The 24,419-nt window shown below is 43.1% G+C and overlaps 1 protein-coding gene across 1 annotated transcript in view; it reads right to left on the reverse strand.

The window, feature by feature from the left end:
* The window catches only part of Zyg11b (zyg-11 family member B, cell cycle regulator), a 57,033-nt gene that overhangs the window by 11,670 nt on the left and 20,944 nt on the right, over positions 1-24,419 (reverse strand). Inside the window, 8 exon segments of the mRNA NM_001426994.1 lie at positions 156-203; positions 305-466; positions 4,101-4,151; positions 4,522-4,621; positions 5,906-5,970; positions 10,841-11,017; positions 13,679-13,819; positions 19,566-20,320. Of these exon segments, the coding sequence (NP_001413923.1) occupies positions 156-203; positions 305-466; positions 4,101-4,151; positions 4,522-4,621; positions 5,906-5,970; positions 10,841-11,017; positions 13,679-13,819; positions 19,566-20,320 (1,499 nt within the window).

A 24,419-nucleotide genomic window follows, 5' to 3' on the forward strand; every position in this document is an offset into this window, starting at 1 on the left:
AAAGACCAACCAGGGCTTTATGCATGTTAGGCAGACACTCGCCAACTGAGTTACATCTTCACAGTCTCGAGGGCCCAAGCAACAACCTCTAATGGACACACTCAGACAGAAAGTAGTTATGGCTTACAATTTATCAGGAAAGGTTTATATCTTACCAAAAGTCCTAGAACTTTTTGTTGAATGGATGACTCGGTTGGGAAAGACTGCAAAAGAAAGAGAAATGTATAACTATCTAAAGGAACAAATATAATAGAGAAATGGTTATAGAAACTGTCCAAACTATTAGGTAAGTTTCCATTCTAACCTCTAGAACCCTCATGAAGAGTTCCAACCCTTGATTTTCAATGAAGTGTCTGCACGTCGTTGGGGACTCATCTGTAAGGTTCCAAAGTGCACTCAAAGTAAATTTCAATGTAGTGTCCACGGAATTTTGATTAGTTTTCTGCTTCACTATTTGAAGAAGTTGCTAAAAGGAAGGAAAAAGGAATTATGTTTTCTTTATTGAATTGTTAAATTTGAGATTACCAATAATCACAAACCCACGAGGACTAATTTCCTAGCTTAAAGCATCCCCTGCGATGGTTCTAAAAAATGTAAACTATACTTATATCTACTGTCTATGTGAATCACATCCATGCCAGAGGTGTGCAGAGGTCTGAGAACGACTTACAGGAATTGGTTTTCTTTCCACTATGCAGGTCGTTGGGACTGAACTCATGTCATGGTTGGCAGGAAGCACCGGTATTTTCTGAGCCATTTGCTTGATCCAGTTTGGTTTTGTATTGTTTCTTTTTTTCTTTTTTTTTTTTTTTTGGTTCTTTTTTTCGGAGCTGGGGACCGAACCCAGGGCCTTGCGCTTCCTAGGTAAGCGCTCTACCACTGAGCTAAATCCCCAGCTCCTGTATTGTTTCTTAAGGCAGTGCTGCTATTGCAACCCAGGGCCAGTCAACCTGGCACAAGCTACGGTCACTTTGGAAGAGGGTCTCTCAATTGAGAAGATTTGCCTGTAGGCAATTCTGTAGTGCATTTCCTCCATTAATGACTGCAAAGGGACCCGCTGTGGACGGTGCTCCCACTGAACAGGTAATCCTAGGGATGTATAAGAAAGCAGCTGACCAAGTGTCCTCCATGGCCTCTGCATCAGTCCCTGGATTTCCTGGATGACAGACTGCAAGCTGTAAAATGAAATAAACTTTCTTCTCCAAGTTGATCTTGGTCATGGTGCTTTACCACAAAAACAGAAACCCTAAGAGTAGCAAATGCTAGCCTCTAAGTCAAGCCTCAGCCAACAATCCCTTAGTTTGGACCTTCATTTTCCCTTCCTATCCATCCCTTAATTTTCTTTTTGCTTTTCTGTAAAGAATACTTGTTAGTTCATTGTATGGAGCACCAAACTGGACTCTATATAAGCAGAGTACTTGTTCTGTTCTTTGCCTCTCTTCCTCTCTGAGTAGGGTTTCACGTAGCCTCAAACTCACTATCCACCAAGGATGACTTTGAATATCTGTCCTTCAGTTCTCACCTCCCAAGTGCTACAACTACAGGCACACGGGGTTTGCACGGTGCCAAGGACACAGGTGTGCTTCACTCACTGAGCTGCAGCCCAGCCTTCTGCTTGCTCCTTTCCTTTTATTCTTTCGTGTGTGTGTGTGTGTGTGTGTGTGTGTGTGTGTGTTTGTGTGTGTGTGCGTGCGTGCGCTCGCGCGCGCGCATGTGAACACACACACACACACACACACACACACACCAATGAATGTATGAAACACTGAGCTCCTTTGGTCAGAAGAAAACTTGCAGAAGTTGGTTCTCTTCTTCCACCACTGAAGATGAAGCTCAGCTTATTAGGTTTGGTGGCAGTTGCCTTTACTGCTGAGCCTTGAATCAAGGATCTTAATTAGTCACAGTATACCATTATAATAAAATCTGGGACTTAAAAAAAGGAAGAGGGAGCAGGGCAGTGGTAGCACATGCCTTTAATTGCAGCACTTGGGAAGCAGAGGCAGGAGGATCTCTTGAGTTGGAGGCCGACCTGGTCTACACAATAAGTTCTAGGACAGCCAAGGCTACACAGGGAAACCCTGTCTGAAAAAAACTAAAAGCAAAACAAAACAAAATATAAAAAAGGAAGAGGGAGTGAACGGAGACAAAATTAGTTTTATTAACATACAGCAAATAATACCAATAGTACCATTTTCCAGGGACGTAAATTTAATCTAAAAAATATAAAGTAATTTGGTCATTATCAACTTGTTAAAGAATTAGAAGGACTAATTCTAACAAATTTCAAGTTATCTTTAAGACAAGAATGAAAAGGCTGGGCATGGTAATTCACCCCTGTACCACTGCTGTGCAGGAGAACTGTCACAGCTTCAAGTCCCTCTTGGGCCACACACACAATGATAACAGAATTGAAGTCTACACTGGGTACTAAGATAATAATGGCTCTGACATGTCATCGTATAAGCTATGTCTATCATAACTAGCCTAAGAAATGCAGGTTTCAAGGAAGGGCGTGCCTTTACTCCCAGCTCTTGAGAATAACATGCCTCAGTCTCTGGGTTCAATCTCAAACCAACAAAGGAGTTGTTGTCATCGTTACTACTAACTCCAGTTACACGAAAATCTTTTAATGTACTTTCAGCCACCATTACTGGGATATCTACTTTTAGTTCCCCAAAGCTCTCTATCTCTGTTTTTAGACAAGGTCTAAATTAAGGTCTCATTAAGTAGCCCTAGCTAGCCTAGGATTCACTATGTAGACTACTCTGGCCCTAACCGTTTGCCTGTGTCTCCCAAGTGCTGGGATTGAAGACATGTACCACCATGCCTGGCTCTGAAAAGGGATCTTTTTATTTTTATTTACAATAAAATTAGTGTGTGTGTGTGTGTGTGTGTGTGTGTGTGTATCTGAGTGTATGAATGTACCATGTGTGAGTAGCTGCCCATGGAGGCTAGAAGCGCAATGAATCCCCTGAGTAGAATTGTGCCATAGGCCACCCAGTGTAGTAGCTGGAAACTGAACCCAGTCCTCTGCAAGAGCAGCAAGTGCTCTTAGGCCCTGAGCACAGGACTGGCTACTAGTTCATGGCTGTCTACATCTGTCAAGGACTAAAGTTACATTTAAAAAAAATGCATTTGGGCCTGGAGAAATGGCTCGATAGTTAAATACTATTTGTTGTTTTTGCAAAGACCTGGATTTGACTCTCAGCATCCACATGGTGGCTCACAACCACCTATAACTCCAGATTCAGAGTATCTGCCACCTGCTGACCTCTGCAGGCACCAGGCCTTCCCATGGTACATTCAGATGTGTGCACAAAAGACTCATACATATAAAAATTAAATACATAAATGTATTGGAAAAAATACAAGCTCAGTGGTGGAACGTCTGCCTGGCATAGGCACCAATCCCTAGCTCTACAAATATTTTAAAAAGTTGAGAACTTTCATTTAGAAAAAGTGAAGGAGAGAGAGGGGGCTGAGTAGTTAGGAGCACTGGTTGCTCTTCTGGAGGCCCGAAGTCCAACTCTCAGTACCCACAATGGTTGCTCACAACTTCTGGTATGCAAATGTACACACACTCAGGCACATAAAGCACACAAACAAACAAATAGAAAAAGGGAACTAGTTAAGATATAGAGAGAGATAGGCTGGAACAGGGGTGGCTCTGCAGTAGAAAGTTGACTTAGCATGTGTGAAGCCTACCCTGGCTCAGATCCCCAGGAACAGACTCACAGCCATACCCACTCACAAAAGATATACCACAGTGCTCTTGGTCAGGAGGAGAGGAGATGGGAGATGGGGAGGGAGAGACGAGAGAACTAAACTATCAGGGAGAAGGCTCATTGACCAAGAGCACTGGCTGCTCTTCAAAAGGACCTGAGTTCAACTCTCAGCCCCGCAATGGCGGCTCACAACCATGTGTCACTCTAGTCCCAGGAATGCAAATGTATACACAGACAAAACAATGCACTTTTTGGCCTCCACAAGCTCTAGGCCATTCTACACGTTACACAGATCTACATGGAAGCAAATTTACTTAAAAATTAAAAACAAACAAACACTATGCAGTGGCCTACAACGAGGGAGAGTAAACTTACCCTAACGATGAAGAGCTCAGCACCAAGCTGTGCGGTTTGCTCTGTGGAAAGCTGGAAACAAATACAAGATGAAGTGAATGTCTAAGAATTAACTGGTGCGGGGTTGGGGATTTGGCTCAGTGGTAGAGCGCTTGACTAGGAAGCGCAAGGTCCTGGGTTCGGTCCCCAGCCCCGGGGGAAAAAAAAAAAAAAAAAAAAGAAAAAAAAAAAAAGAATTAACTGGTGCGAGTTTACCACAGATCGCCACAACAGCCTCCACAGCAAGGCTGGAATAGCCCATCAACCCCCATTCTGCAACATTTAACACAGCTAACGGGGCTAGAGAAGAGGTGCCTGAGCTTCTCTGGCACACAGTGTGGGCGGGAGGAACTGGAATGAGAAACAGCTGCCATTAGGAAATAACTCAGCGAAGTTCAGGTACCTTGGCAGCCAGGATGGAAATGATAGCTACTGCCATTCGCTGCATGTTCTGATCTTCGTGGTTGCAAAGCCACTGCATGACAAGCTTGGCTGCTTCAAACCTGAAAACACAAGAGGGTTTCCTCAATCTTGGAGATCCAGGCATGGTTTCAGGGAGCCCGAGGAGGGTGGATGGTACAACTCAGTATGTGTGAAGAAAAGGGAAGCTTCCTCTTAATGAAAGAGACTACGAGTCACCTGTTAGTGTTTTGGAACCATTGCCTTTCTGGTTTCTTTCCTGTGCTAGGGATTGGACCCAGGATCTTGTCTAAGCCAATGCTTTACCACAGAGCTACCTCCCTAGCCCTGTATCTTATTTACTTGCATTGTTTATTTTTATTTTACTTGCTAGTGGTGAGTGTTTGTCTCTGATGTGCATGAGTGTGTACATACGCTGATATATATTGTGGCCATCAGAGGACAACTTCTGAGAATTAGCTCTAGAGTTTGAACCTGGTCAGGTTTTTACCAGTTAAGTCATCTTGCCCACTCTAGTCCTTTTTGAGATAGACTCTCATGTACCTCAGACTATCCTCAAACTCTCTATAGCCAAAGATGACTCTGAACTGCTAATCTTCTGGCCTCCATCTTCCATGTGCTGGGATTACTGGCATTTGCTACCACACCCGTCTCTTTTGTTTTTATTTTGAGACAGAGTCTCCCTAATTTCCAGGCAGACTTTGACCTTCTGATTCTCCTACTGAGATTCCAGGCCTGCACCATTGTGCTCATCAAAATGAGAGCAGCAGTGGAGACACAGGAGCTCGGGAGCGGAGAAGAAAGCTCAGTTGGTAAAGGCTCACTGTGCAAGCATGAGGTCCTGAGTCAAATCCCCAGCAACCATGTAAAAGAGCTCTCGGCATGGCAGCACATACCTGTAATCTTAACCCTGGGGAGGCAGAGACAGGAGGATCCCGAGGACTTGAGGGCCAGCCAGTCTAGCCCACTCCGTGAACTCCAGGTTCAGTGAGAGACCCTGTCTCAGAAAAATAAAGTGAGGAGCGATTGAGGAAAACACCCAATGTCAACCTCTGGTTTTCACATTGATAACACATGCATGGTGTGCAAACACATATTAACAACACGCGCCCACACACATGCATGCACACATAATGTAGAAATACTGGCATTTTATCTTCAACAGTGAAATCATTTTAGTATTTCTGCTGTTTTAAGCATATTCTGTTAAAACCTTTTAAAACCAGATATCTAAATGTGAGTGTGCGCAGACAAGCATGCTCTCACACAGCATGCGTGCAGACATTAGAGGACAATTGAGGGAGTCACCTCTCTTTCTACCACATGGGTCTTCGGGATTGAACTCCAGTTGTTAAGCTATCACTTGCCTGTTAAATGGAACATCTTGAAGAATCCGGTCACTGCAAAGTGAGAGGAGGCAATTCTTCTGTAACTAAAGAATAATAAGGAAAGAGAGAGAGAGAGAGAGAAAGAGAGAAAATAACAACCTGAATAGAACATCGTTCTGTTATCTTTTAGCCAAAGTCAGTCTTTAAAAAACTGTTTAAAAAATGTATTTGAGGGCTGGGGATTTAGCTCAGTGGTAGAGCGCTTACCTAGGAAGCGCAAGGCCCTGGGTTCAGTCCCCAACTCCGAAAAAAAGAACCAAAAAAAATATATATATATATATTTGAATGTGTGTGAGGACGGCGTGAACATGCGAAGTGCGAGACACTGAACCAGGGCTCGTGTTGCAAGGCAACACTGCAACCAAACTCTGCCCCAGCTCCAGCGACTGCTCTTAAATCTTGAGAACAGATTTGTGGTCTTGTTCAGACATCTCTAGATGATGTAGCTTTGGCTGTCCAGGAAGTCACTACGTAGACCAGGCTGGGCTTGAATCATCAAAGAGCAACCTGCCCCTGCCTCCTGAGCGCTGGGATTAAAGGTCTGTGCTGTGACACCTAACCAACATTTTCTTCTTTTAAAGTTAGTTCTTTATCATTGCTATCAATAAATCGATTACTTTAGGAAAACTTTGTACTTTTAAACACGGTAATTCAATTCAGGTCTTATATCAGTACATTAAATTATGAACATTGAAGACCTTTTAACTTTAAAAAACGTTTATTTATTTTAACTTTATGAGTGTTTTGCCTGTGTGTATATATGCACACAACATGTATATCCAACAATGGATCCCTGCGAGCCTCCCTGTTGGTACTGAGACCCAATGCTCGGTCCTCCTAAGAACAAGTCTTAAGCACTAAGTCAGCTCTGCAGCCCTCCCTGCACCCCACACCCGTTCTATCTGTTTTGAGACTGTTCTCATGTGGCACAATTGGACTATGACTCACGGAGTAGTGAGGATGACTTTGAACTTTTAATCTTCCCGCTTTCACTTCTGGAGTGCTGGGATTACAGGCAAGCAAGGAACCCTGGGCTTTGTCAAGTCAAAGCAAGCACTCACAACTGAGCTATATTCTTAGGCTCCAGTACTAGGCTCAGGTATTTACGTCTCTCAGGAAGCCTGCCTGGTTTTCAACTGTCCTGCCTGCCTCTCTTGAGCTCCCAGCAGTGCAGCACTCCCTATCCGAAATGTCTGGAAGCACAGAAAACAGACTTCAGAGCTCTTAGTGTAAGGCAACATTTCAAAGAGCAGGTTATGTCGGAGCCAATATCTTGGAAAATGGTTAACAAAAGCAGTGGACCTATTAGGGGAATAGAAAGGCCAAGTGGCTTGTCACCAGAGTGGAGGATGGACAAGCATTACGACTGGGGAACATTGGCATGGACTTTTACCAGTTGAGCAGAACGAATATGAAAATTCAAACTTGACATGCCATGTGTACCATGGATATGCAATGCCTGCACAGGCCAGAAGAGGGCGTCAGATCCCCTGAAGCTGGAGTTGCAGGTGAGTGACTGCTGGCTGCTATGCAGGTGCCGGGAACTCATCTAGGCCCTCTGAAAGAGCAGCAAGTGCTCTTAACCACTAGCCCCATAACTTAGGCAATATTAAATGTACTCATTTAAAACAATTTATTTGTGGAGTGTATGTGTGGTATGATGTGTATGAGCATGTGGAAGCCAGCGGTACACTGCTAACTGTCCACTATTACTCTTCACATTATTTTTTGAGACAAAGTCACAGGGTCTCTTACTATGATGGTTAATTGTTAATTTGATAGAATCACATGAAGAATGGGTGTCTGAGCATCTCTGAGGGATTATCTTGATTAGGTTAACTGAGGTGAGAAGAGTCAACTACTGTGGGTGGTACCATCCCCTAAACTAGGATCCTGGACTGTATAAATGGAAGATGTGTGCTAAACACCAGAAGCCACCATGACTTGACTACTGACGCACTATGACCAGGCAGTCCTCTGCTCCTGTTGCTGTAACATCCCCTTCTCCCTTCACTTGCTCGATACAGACTGGAAAACTAACCAACATACAAGATTCAGCTACGCTAGCCATGCGAAGAGCTCCCAGGATCCCCCTGCCTCTGCCTCTGCCTCTGCCTCTGCTCTGCAGTGGAGTTACAGGTATGTGTTCCCACGCCCAACTCCTACACAAGTGCTGGAGATCTGAACTCAGGTCCTTATGATTATCCAGCAAGCACTTGACTCACTCTCCAAATGTTATTAAATAAATAAAAGATTAAAAAATGTATATTATAGGGCAGTGCTTCTCCATCTTTACTAGTCAGACACCACCGCCCAAGCCTGGCTTGAAGTCACTACAGTCAAGGATGACTGTGGTCCTGATCTTTCAGCTCCCCCTCCTGAGTGCTTGGGTTATAGGACTTTACCACCAGACCTGGTCTGCATAAATTTTTAATTTAAAAGTCTTTAACTTTGGAAAAATTATTATATTTTATGCATCCATCTGTGTGTTTGTGGGGGAATCAGAGGACAACTTGAGGGGCCTCTTCATTTATCTCCTTTCTCTATATGGGTCCTAGAGGTTGAACTCAGGCTGTCAGCCTTGGTGGCAAACATCCTTACCTGCTAAGCCGCATCACTAGCCCTTTTTTCCCTCCCAGTGTTTCGTTTGGTGGTGGTGGTGGTGGTGCTCTGTGTGTGTGTGTGTGTGTGTGTGTGTGTGTGTGTGTGTGTGTGTGTGTGTGTAGGTACACACATGCCTGCCAGGGCACATGGTCATGTGTGAAAGTCAGAGGACAACTCACAGGAGTCAGTTCTCTCCTGTCACCTTGTAGAATTAGTATGAATCAAACTCAGGTCAGTAGACTTAAGTGCAACAGCCTCTACCCACTGAGCCATCTTGTCAGTCCAATAACTTAAAAAAAAACATGTTTTTGGTTTTGTTTTGTTTTGTTTTGAGAAAGGTGGGGTTGGATTTTTGGGCTTTAGAGATAGGGTTTCTCTATATAGCTCTGGCTATTCTGGAACTCTCAGTGTAGAGTAGGCTAGCCTGAAACTCAGAGATCACCCTGCTTCTGCCTCCCACGTGCTAGGATTAAAGGTGTGTGCCACCATCACCCAGCCTATGTATTTCTGTTTAAATGACATTGGATAAAGCAGGGTATGATGCATAGGTCTGCCTGTGACCCCAACACTGAGAAAAGGCAGAAAGATCAGAAGTTCAAGGCTACCTGGGCCCCTTCTCAACAGAAATACTAATAATGAACATACTGGTTAACACTCAGTCTCTCACGTGAATTCATGAAATCACGTATGTTCTATTCTGCGGAGACCGATCAAGGTTGTGGTCGGAGGCTGTCATTGATAGTTTCCTGCTGAAAGGCCACATTGACTAGCTTCCCTTGCAGACTACAGACTACAGACTACAGAAGTCACTTCTCCCATACAGCTACATCCCATCTTCCTCTGTAGGCACTTGGGTTGTCTGTACTTGTGGGTGACAGAGTGCCCCCTTGCTGTGAATATGCATGGTCCCGCCTAGGGCTAGGCCAGGCAGACCTCTCCATCGTTGTCTCTGTAGCTGCTTTTATAATCTTCTCACTACTATGTGTTTTTGTGCTTGGTTTGGGTCTCGTCTCTCTAAGCAGCCCTGGCTGTCCTGGAACCTTCAGAGTTCTGCCTGCCAGTTCCCCCTAAGTGCTGGGATCACTGGGATTTAAGATGTGCTCAACCATGCCCAGCCATGCCTTACTGTTTTTAAGTACTCTGTTGTATGACTAACCCCAGACATAGTTGGTGCTTCTAATTTGTCATATTACATAATATTCATACTTTTTAATTAGCATAGTATTTACACAGGTTCTTTTGAACTATGTTACAAATTTATCAAGATAAAATTCACATATATACAATTCCCATTAGTGTGGTTTACAGCCTATGCACAGAGCTGTATGCTTATCACAGGTTAGTTTTATTACACTTGGTTTTTTTTTGTTTTTTTTTTTTGTTTTTTTTTTGAGTGTCCTGTACTGCAGGAGAGTCTTAAACTCACTATGCAGGTGAACAAGACCTTGAACTCTTGCTCTCACATTTTGAGTGCTGGACTGCAGAGATGCACTACCATGCCCATTTTTATTCAGTACTGGGAATTAAACCCAGAGATTTGTGTAAGCTAGGCAAACATCCTACCAACTGAGCTACATCTCGTGCCCAGTTTTAATATGTTTTCCTCTCTCCAAAAGACATCTGGCTTAGTGTCAGAGTGCTAGCCTAATATTGCAAAGCCCTTCACACATATTTTTTCCATACTTTTACATCCTAATCTTTTATTCTGAATTTTTTTTCTCAGTTTTCCTTTGTGAAATACATCAATATGTTTTTGGTTTCGTTTGGTTTTTAGATTTATTTCTATATGTGAGTACACTGTCACTGTCTTCAGACACACCAGAAGAGGGCATCAGATCCCATTACAGATGGTTGTGAGCCACCATGTGGTTGCTGGGAATTGAACTCAGAACCTGTGGAAGAGCAGTTAGTGCTCTAACCACTGAGCCATCTCTCCAGCTCTTGGTTGTTTTTTTTATGAAGCTCTGTCTGCTCCAAAACCAGGCTATCCTCAAACTTACAGAAATCCACCAGCCTCTCTGTCTTCCAAGTACTAGTACTAGGATTAAAGGCAAAAATTATAGGCACCATGCCTAGAACCACAATAAGTTTTCATTCTGGGCATGGTGATGTATGCCTAATCTCAGGACTTTGGAAATGGATTTGAGAGGATCAGGACTTCAAGAGCAACTTGGGCTACATGAGCTCCTGCTTCAAAAGAGCAAAACAACAAACAAAACACCTGCTTTATTAAACTCAACTATGTGCAAGTAGGAGGCAGTAAAGGACAACCCAGGACCACAGAGTGGGAATTCGAAGGTGTCTGCTTACCTGCTGGTGATTAGGAAAATGTTCCATGGCCTTGAGCAGCAAATGGGTCACGTCGGCGAGGAGCCGGACAGGCATGCCTAAGGCAAGGTCCTGTTTAGTTAAGTTAAACACACAGGCACTTGCAGCCAGCTGCACAGGCAAATTCATAGGATGGTTTCTCATCCCAGTAACCACAAGCTGAAAATAACAAAAAGACAATTAGTGCTCTTAATTCACCTCATAAATCCAAACCCTCATCATAGAATGAGGTTGCTTTGCAGTTGCTCCAGAGTAACCTCAAAAGCACGTTCACATGCAAAGAGCCTAGGGCAATCATTCTCAATTCCCTGTCCCTTCCCTGACAGTGCTGCCAGTTAGATGCAATGAAACACAGCCTCTCCCCGATGAGAAAACTGTCTTCGTTCCCCTCTAAGGTCTTCCGCATTCTTCAGTTTGGCTGAAAACTTAGCTTTCTTTCAAATTTATTTTATACCTGGACAGTGGTGAGACCTACCTTTAATTCTAGCACTCAAAAGGCAGAGAGGCAGGCTGATCGCCGTGAGCTCAAGGCCAGATTGGTCTACAGAGTTCCAGGACAGCCAGGGCTCCACCACAGGCAAGAAGCCCTTTCTCTAAAACAAACCAACCACCAAATTTTGTTTGTTTGTTTACCAGAAGAGGGCATTGGATCAGTTGGAACTGAAGTTACAGATAGGTAGTTGTGAGTCACTGGCAAGTGCTCTTAATTAAACACTGAGCCCTCTATCCAGCCCTGGAAAACCTAGCTTTTAACCACACTAAAAAAACAGACCTAACTAGACAAGAACTTCAGATTCTAACTACCCCATGCATTCTCCTTACCAAGACACAAACATACATGCCACCTTACCCACCCATAAATGATCTTTTGTCAGCCTTTCTACAGTTGATTTCTCCATGGATTTACCAGATAATTTCCTTGTCTGTCTACTCAAGGAAATGATTACATAAGATTTATAGAAAAGATACAGATATAGATCCCTGCGGCCCAGGTAGCCTTATCAAATCTAAGTTTCTTGTATTCATAAATATGTTGGTTATTATTATTTATGAATATTTGTACTCAAACACAAGTAAGTATTCTACCACTAAGCTATACACTGGGTGCAGCAAATATGCTGTTATAACTACCCAGCCATCTCTCTCTTGAGACAGGGTTTCAGTACATAGCCCTGGCCAGCCTAAAACTCAATTTGTAGACCAGGCTGGCATCAAACTCAGAGAGAATTGCTTGTCTCTGTCTCACAAGTGCCAGAGTTAATGGCAAACACCCACGCCTGACTTTAAATTTTTATTAAGACAAGGACTCCTTACTTTTCTTTTTAAAGATTTACTTATTTTATTTATATGAGTACACTGTAGCTGTCTTCAGACAGACCAGGAGAAGTCACGGATCCCATTACTGACGGCTGTGAGCCGGCATGCGGATGCTGGGAGTCAAACCTGGAGTCTGCGAGAGCAACAAATGCTCTGAACCCTCTGCGCAGCCTCAGGCGCTCCCTCTGAAACCCAGGTCGCTCTCAGACTTGCTGTGGAGCTCACTTGGGGTCTAACTGGTGATCCTTCTACCTCAGCCCCTGAATCCTGAAGTTAAGGATCGACTCCCCAATGTTGAGCTGAATATACCTGTGTGCATGTGTGGTGCGTGGTTGTAGGTGTGTGTGGGTGGGTGCTGTGTGTGTGGATGTGGAGGTGGTGTGTGTGTGTGTGTGTGTGTGTGTGTGTGTGTGTGTGTGTGTGTGTGTGTATGTGTGTATGCTGTTTTGTGTCATAGTAAGGACTGAACCTAGAACCACACATAAAAAAGACAGGACTGTTAACATGGGTTACAGATCCAGATCTACATTAGTGGAACTTTTTTGTTTTTGAGACAAGGTCTCACCATGTAGCTCTGGCTGACCTAAAACTCACTATGCAGACTAGGGTGGCCCCAATTTGCAAAGATCTCTCTACCAATCGAGCCACATTTACTTTGGGGATGTGGGTAGTGTGTGTGAGTGGTGTATGTGCATGTGTGTGTAGATATGGAGACATGGAGACTGGAGGAGAGAACTGGTTGCCCTGCTGTGTCACACTACACCTCATGGGCCTTCCCTGGGGCCAGCGAGCCCTAGCAATCTCCTGTCTCACCTGGCCCCAGCACAGGAGCTAAGGCACACAAAAACCACTGGCCTTTTTAATGTGCTGCTAGGAGCTAAACTCTGATCTTCATGCTTGCCCAGTAATGCTTTTTCCCAGTGAGCCGTCTCTGTAGCCACCCTACCTTACAGAGTTCTAATATTTTTCTATAAAGCTCTTCTGAGTGGGAAGCCATCCAAGGTTGGCAGACAGAGCAGGACACAGAGCCCACCCTATACTTTCATTTTTTTGTAATAAAACATCACAGGGGATACTACTGGTCTGAAGTAATTATATAGCACTGGAAAGCATTACTTAATGAGACTACTATAACTTCAATAATGATATGCAATTAACTTCTCATTTATAATTAATAACTGGAACTGGGATCATCAATCCTATTAAAAACAATAAAGAAGGGGCTGGAGAGATGGCTCAGTGGTTAAGAGCACTGTCTGCTCTTCCAGAGGTCCTGAGTTCAAATCCCAGCAGCCATATGGTGGCTCACAACCATCTGTAATGAGACCTGATACCCTCTTCTGGTGTGTCTGAAGACAGCTACAGTGTACTTATATAATATAATAAATAAATAAATCTTTAAAAAAAACAATAAAGAAATAAAATAAAAGTCAAAGACTAAATACACAAAATCTACTAGAAAAGTAATTTCAAATTTTTTCATCACCAGTTTCTTGTTCTTACCTTTAAAATGTCTGGCTTTGTTTTCTCCATCACATGAGTCAGGCTAAAAAGATGAAACAAAGCCTCCCGGACAAAAAATGCCCGTTCACTGTACCGCCTTAGCGCTTCTGCAATTTGGGTTTCATTGGCTTCTCCAGATACCTGTGGACAGAGCCAAAAGATGAGTCTTTAGACTTCTTCTCACCCTCACCTCTCCCCGTCTTAACATCAGCTGTAAATGGTACTTAGCATAACCAAGTAAGATATGAAACAAGTGGGATGGTTCTTCCTAACCACCCACAGCCATCATCCTCCAGAGATGCAGACTGGACGAAGAACTCGACATAAGCCTGTAGGGAGCATTTCCTACACAGCACCTAGAATAAATCTCTAGACATTTAACTCTGTTGTCATTTAACTCTTGCTGTCTCAGATTCAGGCTGCCTCTTAGGGTAAATTCTTTCCCTTGAATCCTAACACGATTGGCATTGTTGGCCTTTCTCTCGATCCTTCGATAAGCCAAGCTCTGCCTCAGCAGGTCATCACATACAATGTCCACTTTAAAAATGTTCTCTCGGGGCTGGAGAGATGGCTCAGCGGTTAAGAGCACTGACTGCTCTTCCCGAGGTCCTGAGTTCAAATCCCAGCAACCACATGGTGGCTCACAACCATCTGTAATGAGATCTGATGCCCTTTTCTGGTGTGTTTATATATAATAAATAAATCCTTTAAAAAAAAAAAAAGAGCACCCGACTGCTCTTCCAGAGGTCCTGAGTTCAATTCCCAGCAACCACATGGTGGCTCACAACCACCTGTAATGGGATCTGATGTCCTCTTCTGGTGTGTCTGAAGACAGCTACAGTGTACTTATATATAATAAATAAATAAACCTTTAAAAACGTTCTCTCTTTGCTTCACTAATTTGTACTTACACTTCCTACATCAGGTCAAGCCCATCTTTAGAGAAAGCCTTTCCTGACGCACCAATCTAAGTCAGGTTCCCCCAAATCTCTTTTTCCTAGTTATGATGATTCTCCACTTAGCGACCCATGTAGTGTAGTGTGGTGACCACTCACCGAACACCAACAGTGACCGTAGAACACTTAGCACATATTCATCTAATAGATCTGTTAATTTCCCCAGATCTATTGAGCTCCCTAAGAGGGTTTATTCAAAATTAAATATAACTTAATTCACAAAGGTTAATATAATTATGTGAAACTGTGGTTCAGGGACCACTGTGCAATCAAATACAGATAATGAGAAGTGAATCTATAAAGTAACCAAACTAGCAAGCGAGAAAGAAACAATTAAGATACACAGCTGTTGAGAGGGCTCCGTCAGGGGGTGGGATGCTTGATTGGCGTATATGACAACCCTAGTTTGATCCATGAACCTCAAGTAAAGGTTGTAGAGGAGAAACAATTTAACAAAGGTGTGCTCTGACATGTACACCCTCTCCAGAGCACATGCATGTACACATATATCATGCGTGTACAGACACACATACAATAGCCAAGACATCATAATGATCTCCAATGAATGATCAGACCTAGGTACTGTATAATCCCCAGTGAATTATAACTGATTCTACATACCAATAGGTACTGACTTTACAGGAACGTACGACTAGACATCACGGACAGCCCAGTCAAAGAATACAACATGTAAGGGTCTTGCCAAAAAGATCAAACTTTAATCTAATTAAACTCCAAACCTAGCCAGTAATTTGTACAAAATATAGGAATGGTGGCTCACAAGTGAATCTCGACATTTAGGAGGTTGAGGAAGGAGAATCCTAATTTCAAAACAAGCCTGAACCACACAGAAAGTTCCAGGTCAGTGTGTGACACAGCAATACCCTACCTATCCCAACCCCTAACCCTCCCCCTCAAAAAAGAAATATGGACTTTGTGCATGTGTAACCAAAAAAAAAAAAAAATCTAAAATTCTATTAAGAGGAAAGTTCTGAAAGTCTGAGGGAACTGGTCTTGTTTGTTTTGTTTTGAATGAGACAATTTCATTATGCATCCTTGGCTGGCCTAGACCAGGTTGGCCCAAAACAGTGATTAACCTGCCTATGACTGCCAAGTGCGGGGATTAAAGGCACGCACCACCAGTAGACAAGTTTAAGGGAAAAGAAAAGGAAGGAATGGCCTATGAGATTAGAATAAAAAAAAGGCACCGTCATCCAGCATGAAAACTGAATTCAGTTCCTGGGACACACACAGACAAACCAAGTTGTCCTATGATCTTCACAGGTAAACTATGGCACATACTTATACATGTAATAATTTTTTTTAATTTTAGAAAAAGAAAGAAAAGAAAGAGGGGGTTGGCTGGGCAGTGGTGGCGCATGCCTTTAATCCCAGAGGCAGAGGCATGAGGATCTCTGCGGGTTAAAGGCCAGGCTGGTCTACAAAGCAAGATCTAGGGCAGCCAGAGTTATACAAAGAAACCATCTTGAGCCCCCCCCAAACACCCCAAAAAAGGAAGGGAGGGAGGGAGGGAGGGAGGGAGGGAGGGAGGGAGAGAGGGTGGTAGGTGTAGGACATGCCTTTAAACCCAGTGACAAGGAGGCTGGAGGACAGAGTCCCAGCTAAGGAGTTCCAGGTGAGTCAGGAACCACAGTGATAACCTGTCTCAAAAAAGGCGGGGAGCTGTGAGGAGTGGGCACAGTGTTATAGGCCTTTAATTCCAGCACATGGGAGATAGGAGGACCTCTGAGTTTGAGGCCAGCTATGGCTACCTAGTGAGATCCTAACTCAAAAGAAAAAAAGGAACAGAGCTGTGAAGATGGCTTAGTGGTGGGGTTGGGGATTTAGCTCAGTGGTAGAGCGATTGCTTAGGAAGCGCAAGGCCCTGGGTTCGGTCCCCAGCTCCGAAAAAAAGAACCAAAAAAAAAAAAAAAAAAAAAAAAAAGACTTAGTGGTTATAAGGGTACCTGAGTTTGATTCCCAGCATCACACATAAGACTTAAAAATCTAAAAAATAAAAACAAAAGGGAAGAGAAAGAGGAACCCATTAACTACAAGATGTTGCAAAAACACCCCAGGGATGAGCAGCTGCCTCAGAGGTTAAGAGAGCATGTTGCTCTTGCAGAAGATTAGAGTTTGATTCCCATCACCCACACTGAGCAGCTCACAAGCTTCATGGGGAAATCCAGCTTCTTTAGCTTTCACTGTCTGTCTGTCTCTCTTTCACATACATGCACACAAATATATATATATATAGAGAGAGTTTTGGTTTTTTGAGACAGGGTTTCTCTCTGTACCCTCGATATCCTGGAACTCACTTTCTAGACCAGGCTGGTCTCAAACTCAAAAGATCTGCCTGCCTCTACGTCCCAAGTTTGGAGATTAAAGTTGTATGCCACTGTGCCCCACCTAAAATAAATCTTTAAAAAGACATTCCAAAAGAAGTGTTTTCACCTTTATTTATTGAAGACATGTGTACCATGGCTCATGTGTGGAGGCTAGGGGGCAATTTGAAGGAATCTGATGACCTCGGTTCAATTCCTGGGACCCACATGGTACAGAAGATAAATACCTGATTTATCTGCACCATGCAGAAGCATGCACAACTCCTCCAATAAGTAAGTGTAATAAAAGTCAAGACCCGGGGCTGGAGAGATGGCTCAGCGGTTAAGAGCGGTTAAGAGACTGCTCTTCCAGAGGTCCTGAGTTCAATTCCCAGCAACCACATGGTGTCTCACAACCATCTGTAAAGAGATCTGATGCCCTCTTCTGGTGTATCTGAAGACAGCTACAGTGTACTTATATATAATAAATGAATAAATCTTTAAAAAAAAAAAAGAAAGTCAAGACCCTAAAAAAGCGCACAAAATAAAATACAATAAGCAGAACTAAAGTAAAAGAATAATGGCTTCTCAGACCGGAAATATCCGTTATAGAAACAAAATAAAACACAACTTAGCAAGACTGTGGCAATGGAAGGTTTCAAGATCAGACGCCTTAGAAAATGAGGGAAATCATGGTAAAAGAAAATGAGAAGCAATAAAACAAGGAAGAGAAAATAAAACACGGCCAGTGTGATATCTAGAAGCTAAGCAAAGTCTTACAAGGAAGAAATCAACGGCAACTGAGTCCAATACCACTAGGATGAAGTCTGAGAATTAACACTGGATTGAGCAGATTTCCAGGAATTCTTAGACGTTCAGAGCCATAGCCTGGTTGATAAATCGAGCAGCAGGAACAAGGTGGCCAGCGACTGGAAGAACCGAACTCGGGAAGTGCAAGGCTGAGAAAACTAATGGTGACAAAAACCACAGGAGGAATTCTGAAACCAGCTGTGGTGGGGTTGAAACCAAGGAAAAGGCAAACCACAACCTAGTTCAATAGAGGGTGGAGCGTAGTGGGAAGCACACAAGCTTCCGATTCTAACATTCTGAGACATGGGGCAGGTACTAACATCAGCAGGCCGTGACCCTTAAGAAAACCATTTCTGAGGCTAGAGAGAGATGGCTCTGCTGTTAGGAGCAAATGGTAAACATGCATCCAAGCAAAACATTTGCATACACAAAATCAACCAAAAAAAAGAGAACATCTTTTGGGACAAGTTATAGAGGCACACTCCTTTAATCCCAGCACTCTAGAGATAAAGGCAGAAGGATCACTGTGAATTCAAGGTCAGCCTCCTGCACCAGCAGGGTTCCATGCCAGGCAGGGCTACACAGTGATGAGACCCCATTTTTAAGAAACAAAGAACGAAAGAGTGAGGGGGGGAGGGAGGGAGAGAGGGAAGGAGGGAGGCAGGCAGGCAGGCAGGCAGGCAGGCAGGCAGATAGGAAAAATCCATTTTTTTCTTTTTCTTTTTTAATGCATTGGTATTTTGCTTGCAGTGTCTGTGTGAGGGTGTTGGACACCTAGGAACAAGAGCTACAGTCAGTTGTGAGCTGCCATGTGGGTGCTGGGAAGTGAACCCAGATCCTCTGGAAGAGTAGACAGTGCTCTCAACTGCTGAGCCATCTCTACAGCCCCCAACTATTTTTTTAAATTAGATACAGTGGCTCACATCTGTAATCCCAGCATCTGTAAACTGAGGCACCAAAGCAAGCAATGCTTATGAAAGTACCATAGATGCCTGCCCCACATAAATACTGGGAAATTATATTGGCTGGTTTTGCATCCATTACTGTGGCCTTATGAGCCGGCACATAAAGCCAAAAAACAACCCTACACTAATCACAATACTGAGATAACCATTTCAGACACCATTCTTACCAATTAAACTGAATAATTCCAACAAAAGATAGAGGCATTCTGAGCTCTCTTCCTTCAACCTGAGGTGGCAAATCAGTAGTCAAAGAAATAACTTTATACATATTTGAATTAAAAAGTTTTAATGTCTTTTCTTGATTGTTCTGAGACAGGTCCTCATGATATAAACCTGACTACCTGGTCCTTGCTATGTAGCCTTGGCTGGCATCAAACCGTCCTGTCTCAGTCTTCTACAGACATGAAGCTCCATGCCTGAGTCACTCTTTAAAATATATATTACTTACTTACTTATGTGTATGATTTTGTCTGCATGTATGTCTGTTCACTACACATGTGCCTAGTGCATGTGAATAGTAAAAGAAGGCATCAGATCCCCTGGGACTGGTTACCATGGTTGTAAGCTACCACGTGGGTATGCTGGGGGTTGAACCCAGGCCCGGTCCTCTGGAAGTACAGCCAACACTCTTAACCACTGAGCCATCTCTCCAGCCCCCCCCCCTGGGCTTTTAATTGGGATTATTATGCGAATGCAAGCCTTCCCACTATACAATTATTTCCATACCTTGTATCATAGTGTTTCAAATATTACACATTTACCCTAATGAAGACTTGAGGAACTAAAAAGAAAAACCAACCAGTCAAACAAAATACAAGTTTTAAAATCTAACCTTCAAGTGTCCTTTGCCCGTAAGGAACTCAGAGTACCCAGCATCTGTGGCCAGCAAACCTACAAATTGCATGCTGGGCCGCTGCAGTATAAAGGCTTCAACAGCTTTATCTGTCACGTGCTTTCTCCCGGAAACATCCAGGGAGACAAGATTGGGCAAGATGTCCTTTTGCTCTAATAATCGAAGGGCTATGTCTGATGTAAACTGCTTATCATCCGAGATGTCAAGATGATTCAGATGTTTTAGTTCCCGAACAACATCCAAGATCTGGGTAGTTGTCATTTTTAGACATTTCAAATGATGCATGGTGAGCGACTTGAGTCTGTCTTTGCAGGCCAGCAGGGCAGTGATATCTGTGATTGAGGTGTTGGAAATATCCAGGCTCTCCAGTCTAGGCAAGGAAGCCACTTCAGCCAGATCTTCGTTGTAAAAGAGCACGTTAGTGATGCTCAGAGCCCGAAGACCAGAGAGCCGGCTGAAGCACCGCTCGTACGGATCCTCGAGGGACAGGGTTAACGAGTTTAGTACTAAGCACTGAAGATTCTGCTGGATCCACTTGTTACTGCCAAGGCCACTTATGATGTCTGTGATAGTGATGTCAGCATTCACACCTGTGGCATCGAGTTCTACTAGCTTGTGGTGGCAAAAGGCTTTCCGGAAAGCAACAGCAGAAATCTTGGCTTTGCGAATGCAAGCTCGCTTTAGGCGCATCTGGTTACCTCTGAAAATTCCCACAGTTCCATCATTCAGGAGACCTGGGGAGAAATAAGCAGCATTTTAAATATATATATACACATACACACACAAAAACAAGAACAAAAACAAAAAACCAAAAACAAAGAATAGCAAAAAAATCCATCACACACCAACATACTTCCATGTGCCTTATTTTACTTGCTTGATACAATTTGGTGAGATGAAGATATTGTTGCCTAGACTAAGCCACAAAAGAAAACTTTCCAAGTTTATGGAGCTTGAAACAGCAGAATCAGAATGGGACAGACATTGCAGAGATTCACCAACACCTGGTTCTCTTCATCCTATAGATACATAAGCAGCTATGCTTCCTCACAATCAGGTAGGACCACATGCCAGTTAGAGCTAAAGGGCTGTAGGCTTAAGCACCTGAGAACCAACTGTGATTCCCTATGCTCTCTTCTTCTGTGACAAAGGAGAGAACTTCAAGTTCTAGAGAAGTGGTGTTATGAGGGCTGGTCTCCATCAGTCTGGATACAAAGTAACTATGGAAGAGAACCTTCCAGGGACTTTGCACAGTTTATGCATGAGTGAGGTTTAAACTTTACACTAATATATTGATACCAATATATTTCTAATTTAAGTTCACAATACATTATTACATATATAAGCATATTTATACACATAGTATATAGTTAGAATTCATTATTAAACCACTAGCCACACACCTTTAATCCCAGCACCCAGAAGGCAAAGACAGGCAGATCTCTGTGAGTTTAAGGCCAGCCTTACCTACATAGCCAGCTCCAGGGCAGTAGAAATACATACAGACCCTGTCTCAAAAAATAAACAACAAACAAACAGCCAGATCTGAAACCACTTTATTTTAGTTTAGTTTTTTTTATTTGTTTGGTTGCTTTGGTTTGGTTTTTTATTTTGTTTTATAGAAAGGGTTTCCCTGTGTGCCCTAGCTGTCCTAGAATTTGCTTTGTAAACCAGGCTGGCCTCAAACCACACCTGGCTTTAGTTTTTTAAGTTTTTTTTTAAATTTATTATTTATTTTATGTATGTGAGTACACTGTAGTTGTCTTCAGACACATCAGAAGAGGGCATCGGATCAAATCCAGTTACAGATTGTTGTGAGACACCATGTGGTTGCTGGGAATTGAACTCAGGACCTCTGAAAGAGCAGTCAGTGCTCTTAACCACTGAGTCATCTCTCCAGCCCAGTTTTTTTAAGTTTTAAAATTTGTATTTAATTATGTATGTGTGTGCACATGTGTGCTCATGAAAGGTATGGAGGGGGCTGGGGATTTAGCTCAGCGGTAGAGCGCTTACCTAGGAAGCGCAAGGCCCTGGGTTCGGTCCCCAGCTCCGAAAAAAAGAACCAAAAAAAAAAAAAAAAAAAAAAAAAAGAAAGGTATGGAGGTCAGAGGAAACTATGTGGAGTTAGTTCTTTCCTCCCACCACATGGACCCCTAGAATGGAACTCAGGTCTTAGGCTTGGCAGCAACCCTACTCACCCAGGAAACTATCAGCAACCTCTGCTGGGGTTTGTCTGTTTCTAAGTCCTGGTCTCACCTTGTATCTGATTGGCCTCAGACTTGTAGCCAGTGCTTGAAACCTTACTGAAATGGTTTAGCATCTAGGCATAAGTACTCACCATAACCCCAGCACTAAAGAGACTGAGGCAAAAAGATCACTGTGAGTTCACTACATAGTTAAACCCTGTCTGTCTGTCTGTCTGTCTGCCCCCCCAGTCTCACACACATATACATATACTTGAATACAGTAAGTAAAATAAGTAGGGCTTTTTTCCCTTTAAAAAGAGAAAAAAAGGGGTTGGGGATTTAGCTCAGTGGTAGAGAGCTTGCCTAGGAAGCGCAAGGCCCTGGGTTGGTCCCCAGCTCCAAAAAAAAAAAAAAAAAAAGAGAGAGAGAGAGAGAAAAAGGGGTTGGGGATTTAGCTCAGTGGTAGAGCGCTTGCCTAGGAAGCACAAGGCCCTGGGTTCAGTCCCCAGCTCCGGAAAAAAAAAAAAGAGAGAAAAAAAGCAAGCAAACAAAAAACCACCAGGCAGTTACAGATCTTCTGTGTAGGAAAATGCAAATAAAATGAGTAAAGGAAATAAAAAGTCACTCAGGGGGCTGGGGATTTAGCTCAGTGGTAGAGCGCTTACCTAGGAAGCGCAAGGCCCTGGGTTCGGTCCCCAGCTCTGAAAAAAAAGAAGAACCAAAAAAAAAAAAAAGTCACTCAGACATGACCTATAAAACAACAGTGTTGGGTTGGGGATTTAGCTCAGTGGCAGAGCGCTTGCCTAGGAAGCGCAAGGCCCTGGGTTCAGTCCCCAGCTGGGGGGGAGGGGGGGACAACAGTGTTGCAAGTATATGACACTTTGGAGCCATGTCTCAAAAAATATTACACATCAAACAACACCTACTAAGAAAAAAATAACAGCTGTACCTATAAAATGTCCTCTAAGACCAGTCTGTGGCTGTAAGCATTTGTGTCAAGATAAATAAATACTATGGAGTTAAAGGAAGGGTTTTTACTGTTATCTCAGCTAGTCCATACTACTGATGCCATTCAAGCTGGGAGATGGCCAATATCAAATCAGAGCTAAGGCCGTTTTTTTTTTTTTGGTCTGAGGTTTGTAGCTAAGTGGTGGAGCACTTACCAGCCTGTTCAAAGCTTAGGTACCATTAGACATTTAAAAGTCTTCATGAAACTTGTGGAGAACAAAAACCGAGTGAAGCAAGCAGAGGGAATAGCTTAGCAACCAACTCTGGGCATGCAGAGTTGCAATAACACAGCCCTTTCTTAATAATGCACCTTGCAACCTGTCGGCACCCTGAGCCCCTGCACTCACCTGCACTCGGCTGCACATATGTCTGCTTTACCAATGGAAACAAATTACTCATTTATGCATTCACACCGAACACTATTTTTCTTTTTTTCTTTCCTTACATTTAATATAGATGGGGTGGAGGGTTTCTACAGAGGCCAGAGGGGGTTCTCAAGTGTCCTCACACTTCGTCATCTTCCAGACAGGGTCTCTTACTGAACCTGGAACTTGTGAGTCTTTATTTTTTTTTTTTTTATTTAAGTCAGGGTGGCCACAGTTGCCCTCATGTTTTCATCCCTTAACACACCTAGCGTCTCACAAGACAGTGGGGATCCTAAGCCTTTATGCTTACGTTGCAAGTCCTTTACCCACTGAGCCATCTTTCCAGCATCCCAACAGTATTTTACACATACATCACAGTAAAACGGTAAGTCCAGCCTCTAAAAGCAGGGACATCAAACGTAGATATAGGAAGGCTGTACGGCACAGTGGGGAAGGCATATGTTTGAGGAGACAGATATGCAAATAACTGGGAATCTACCACTTACTAGCACTGTACTAAGTTCCAACATTTATATTTAAACAGGGATATTTATTACAATTCTATTGTTGCTAAGAAACACCATGATCAAGATAACTTATAAACTAAAGCATTTACTTAGAGCTTGCTGGTGTCAGACAGAACCCATGACCACATGGTAGGAATGTGGCAGCAGGCAGACAGGCACGGCACTGGAACAGTGGCTGAGAGTGTACATCTGATCCACAAGCACCAGGCAGAAAAAGCTAGAGCTAGCTGTGATGGTGTAAGTTTTTGAAACCTCAAAGCTCACCCTAAGTGGCACACCTCCTAATCTTTCCCAAATACTTTGCTTAACTGGGGACCAAGTACTCAAACATATGAGCCTAGAGGGGCCACTCTCATTCAAACCACCACACCTAATTGCTCATTCTATCTCCTAACTGTGAACAAATCATATTCCTTATTTGTCAGAGTTTTTAAACCCTAAAGAAGGACAGGTACTTTATTACAGTTTAATTTTACATTTTACAGTTAAATTTTAAACAGAAATAACAAAAAATCTCAATTACAGAACTATAATTTCACAGATAATACTTTTCCAATGTATTTTCAAGATGTAGCTTAGTTGGTAAAGTACCTGCCTAACATAAACAAAGCCCTGGGTTCAATTCCCAACATTGCACAAAACAACATGAACTGTAATACCAGCAACCTGGAACTTTGTGGTTGCAACACCATTAGGAGGCCATCTTCATTGACAGAGAGTTTGAGGCTATCGTGGGATACATGAAAT

Source organism: Rattus norvegicus, chromosome 5, assembly GCF_021556685.1.
Source record: "Rattus norvegicus strain SHRSP/BbbUtx chromosome 5, alternate assembly SHRSP_T2T, whole genome shotgun sequence".
Taxonomy (NCBI): domain Eukaryota; kingdom Metazoa; phylum Chordata; class Mammalia; order Rodentia; family Muridae; genus Rattus; species Rattus norvegicus.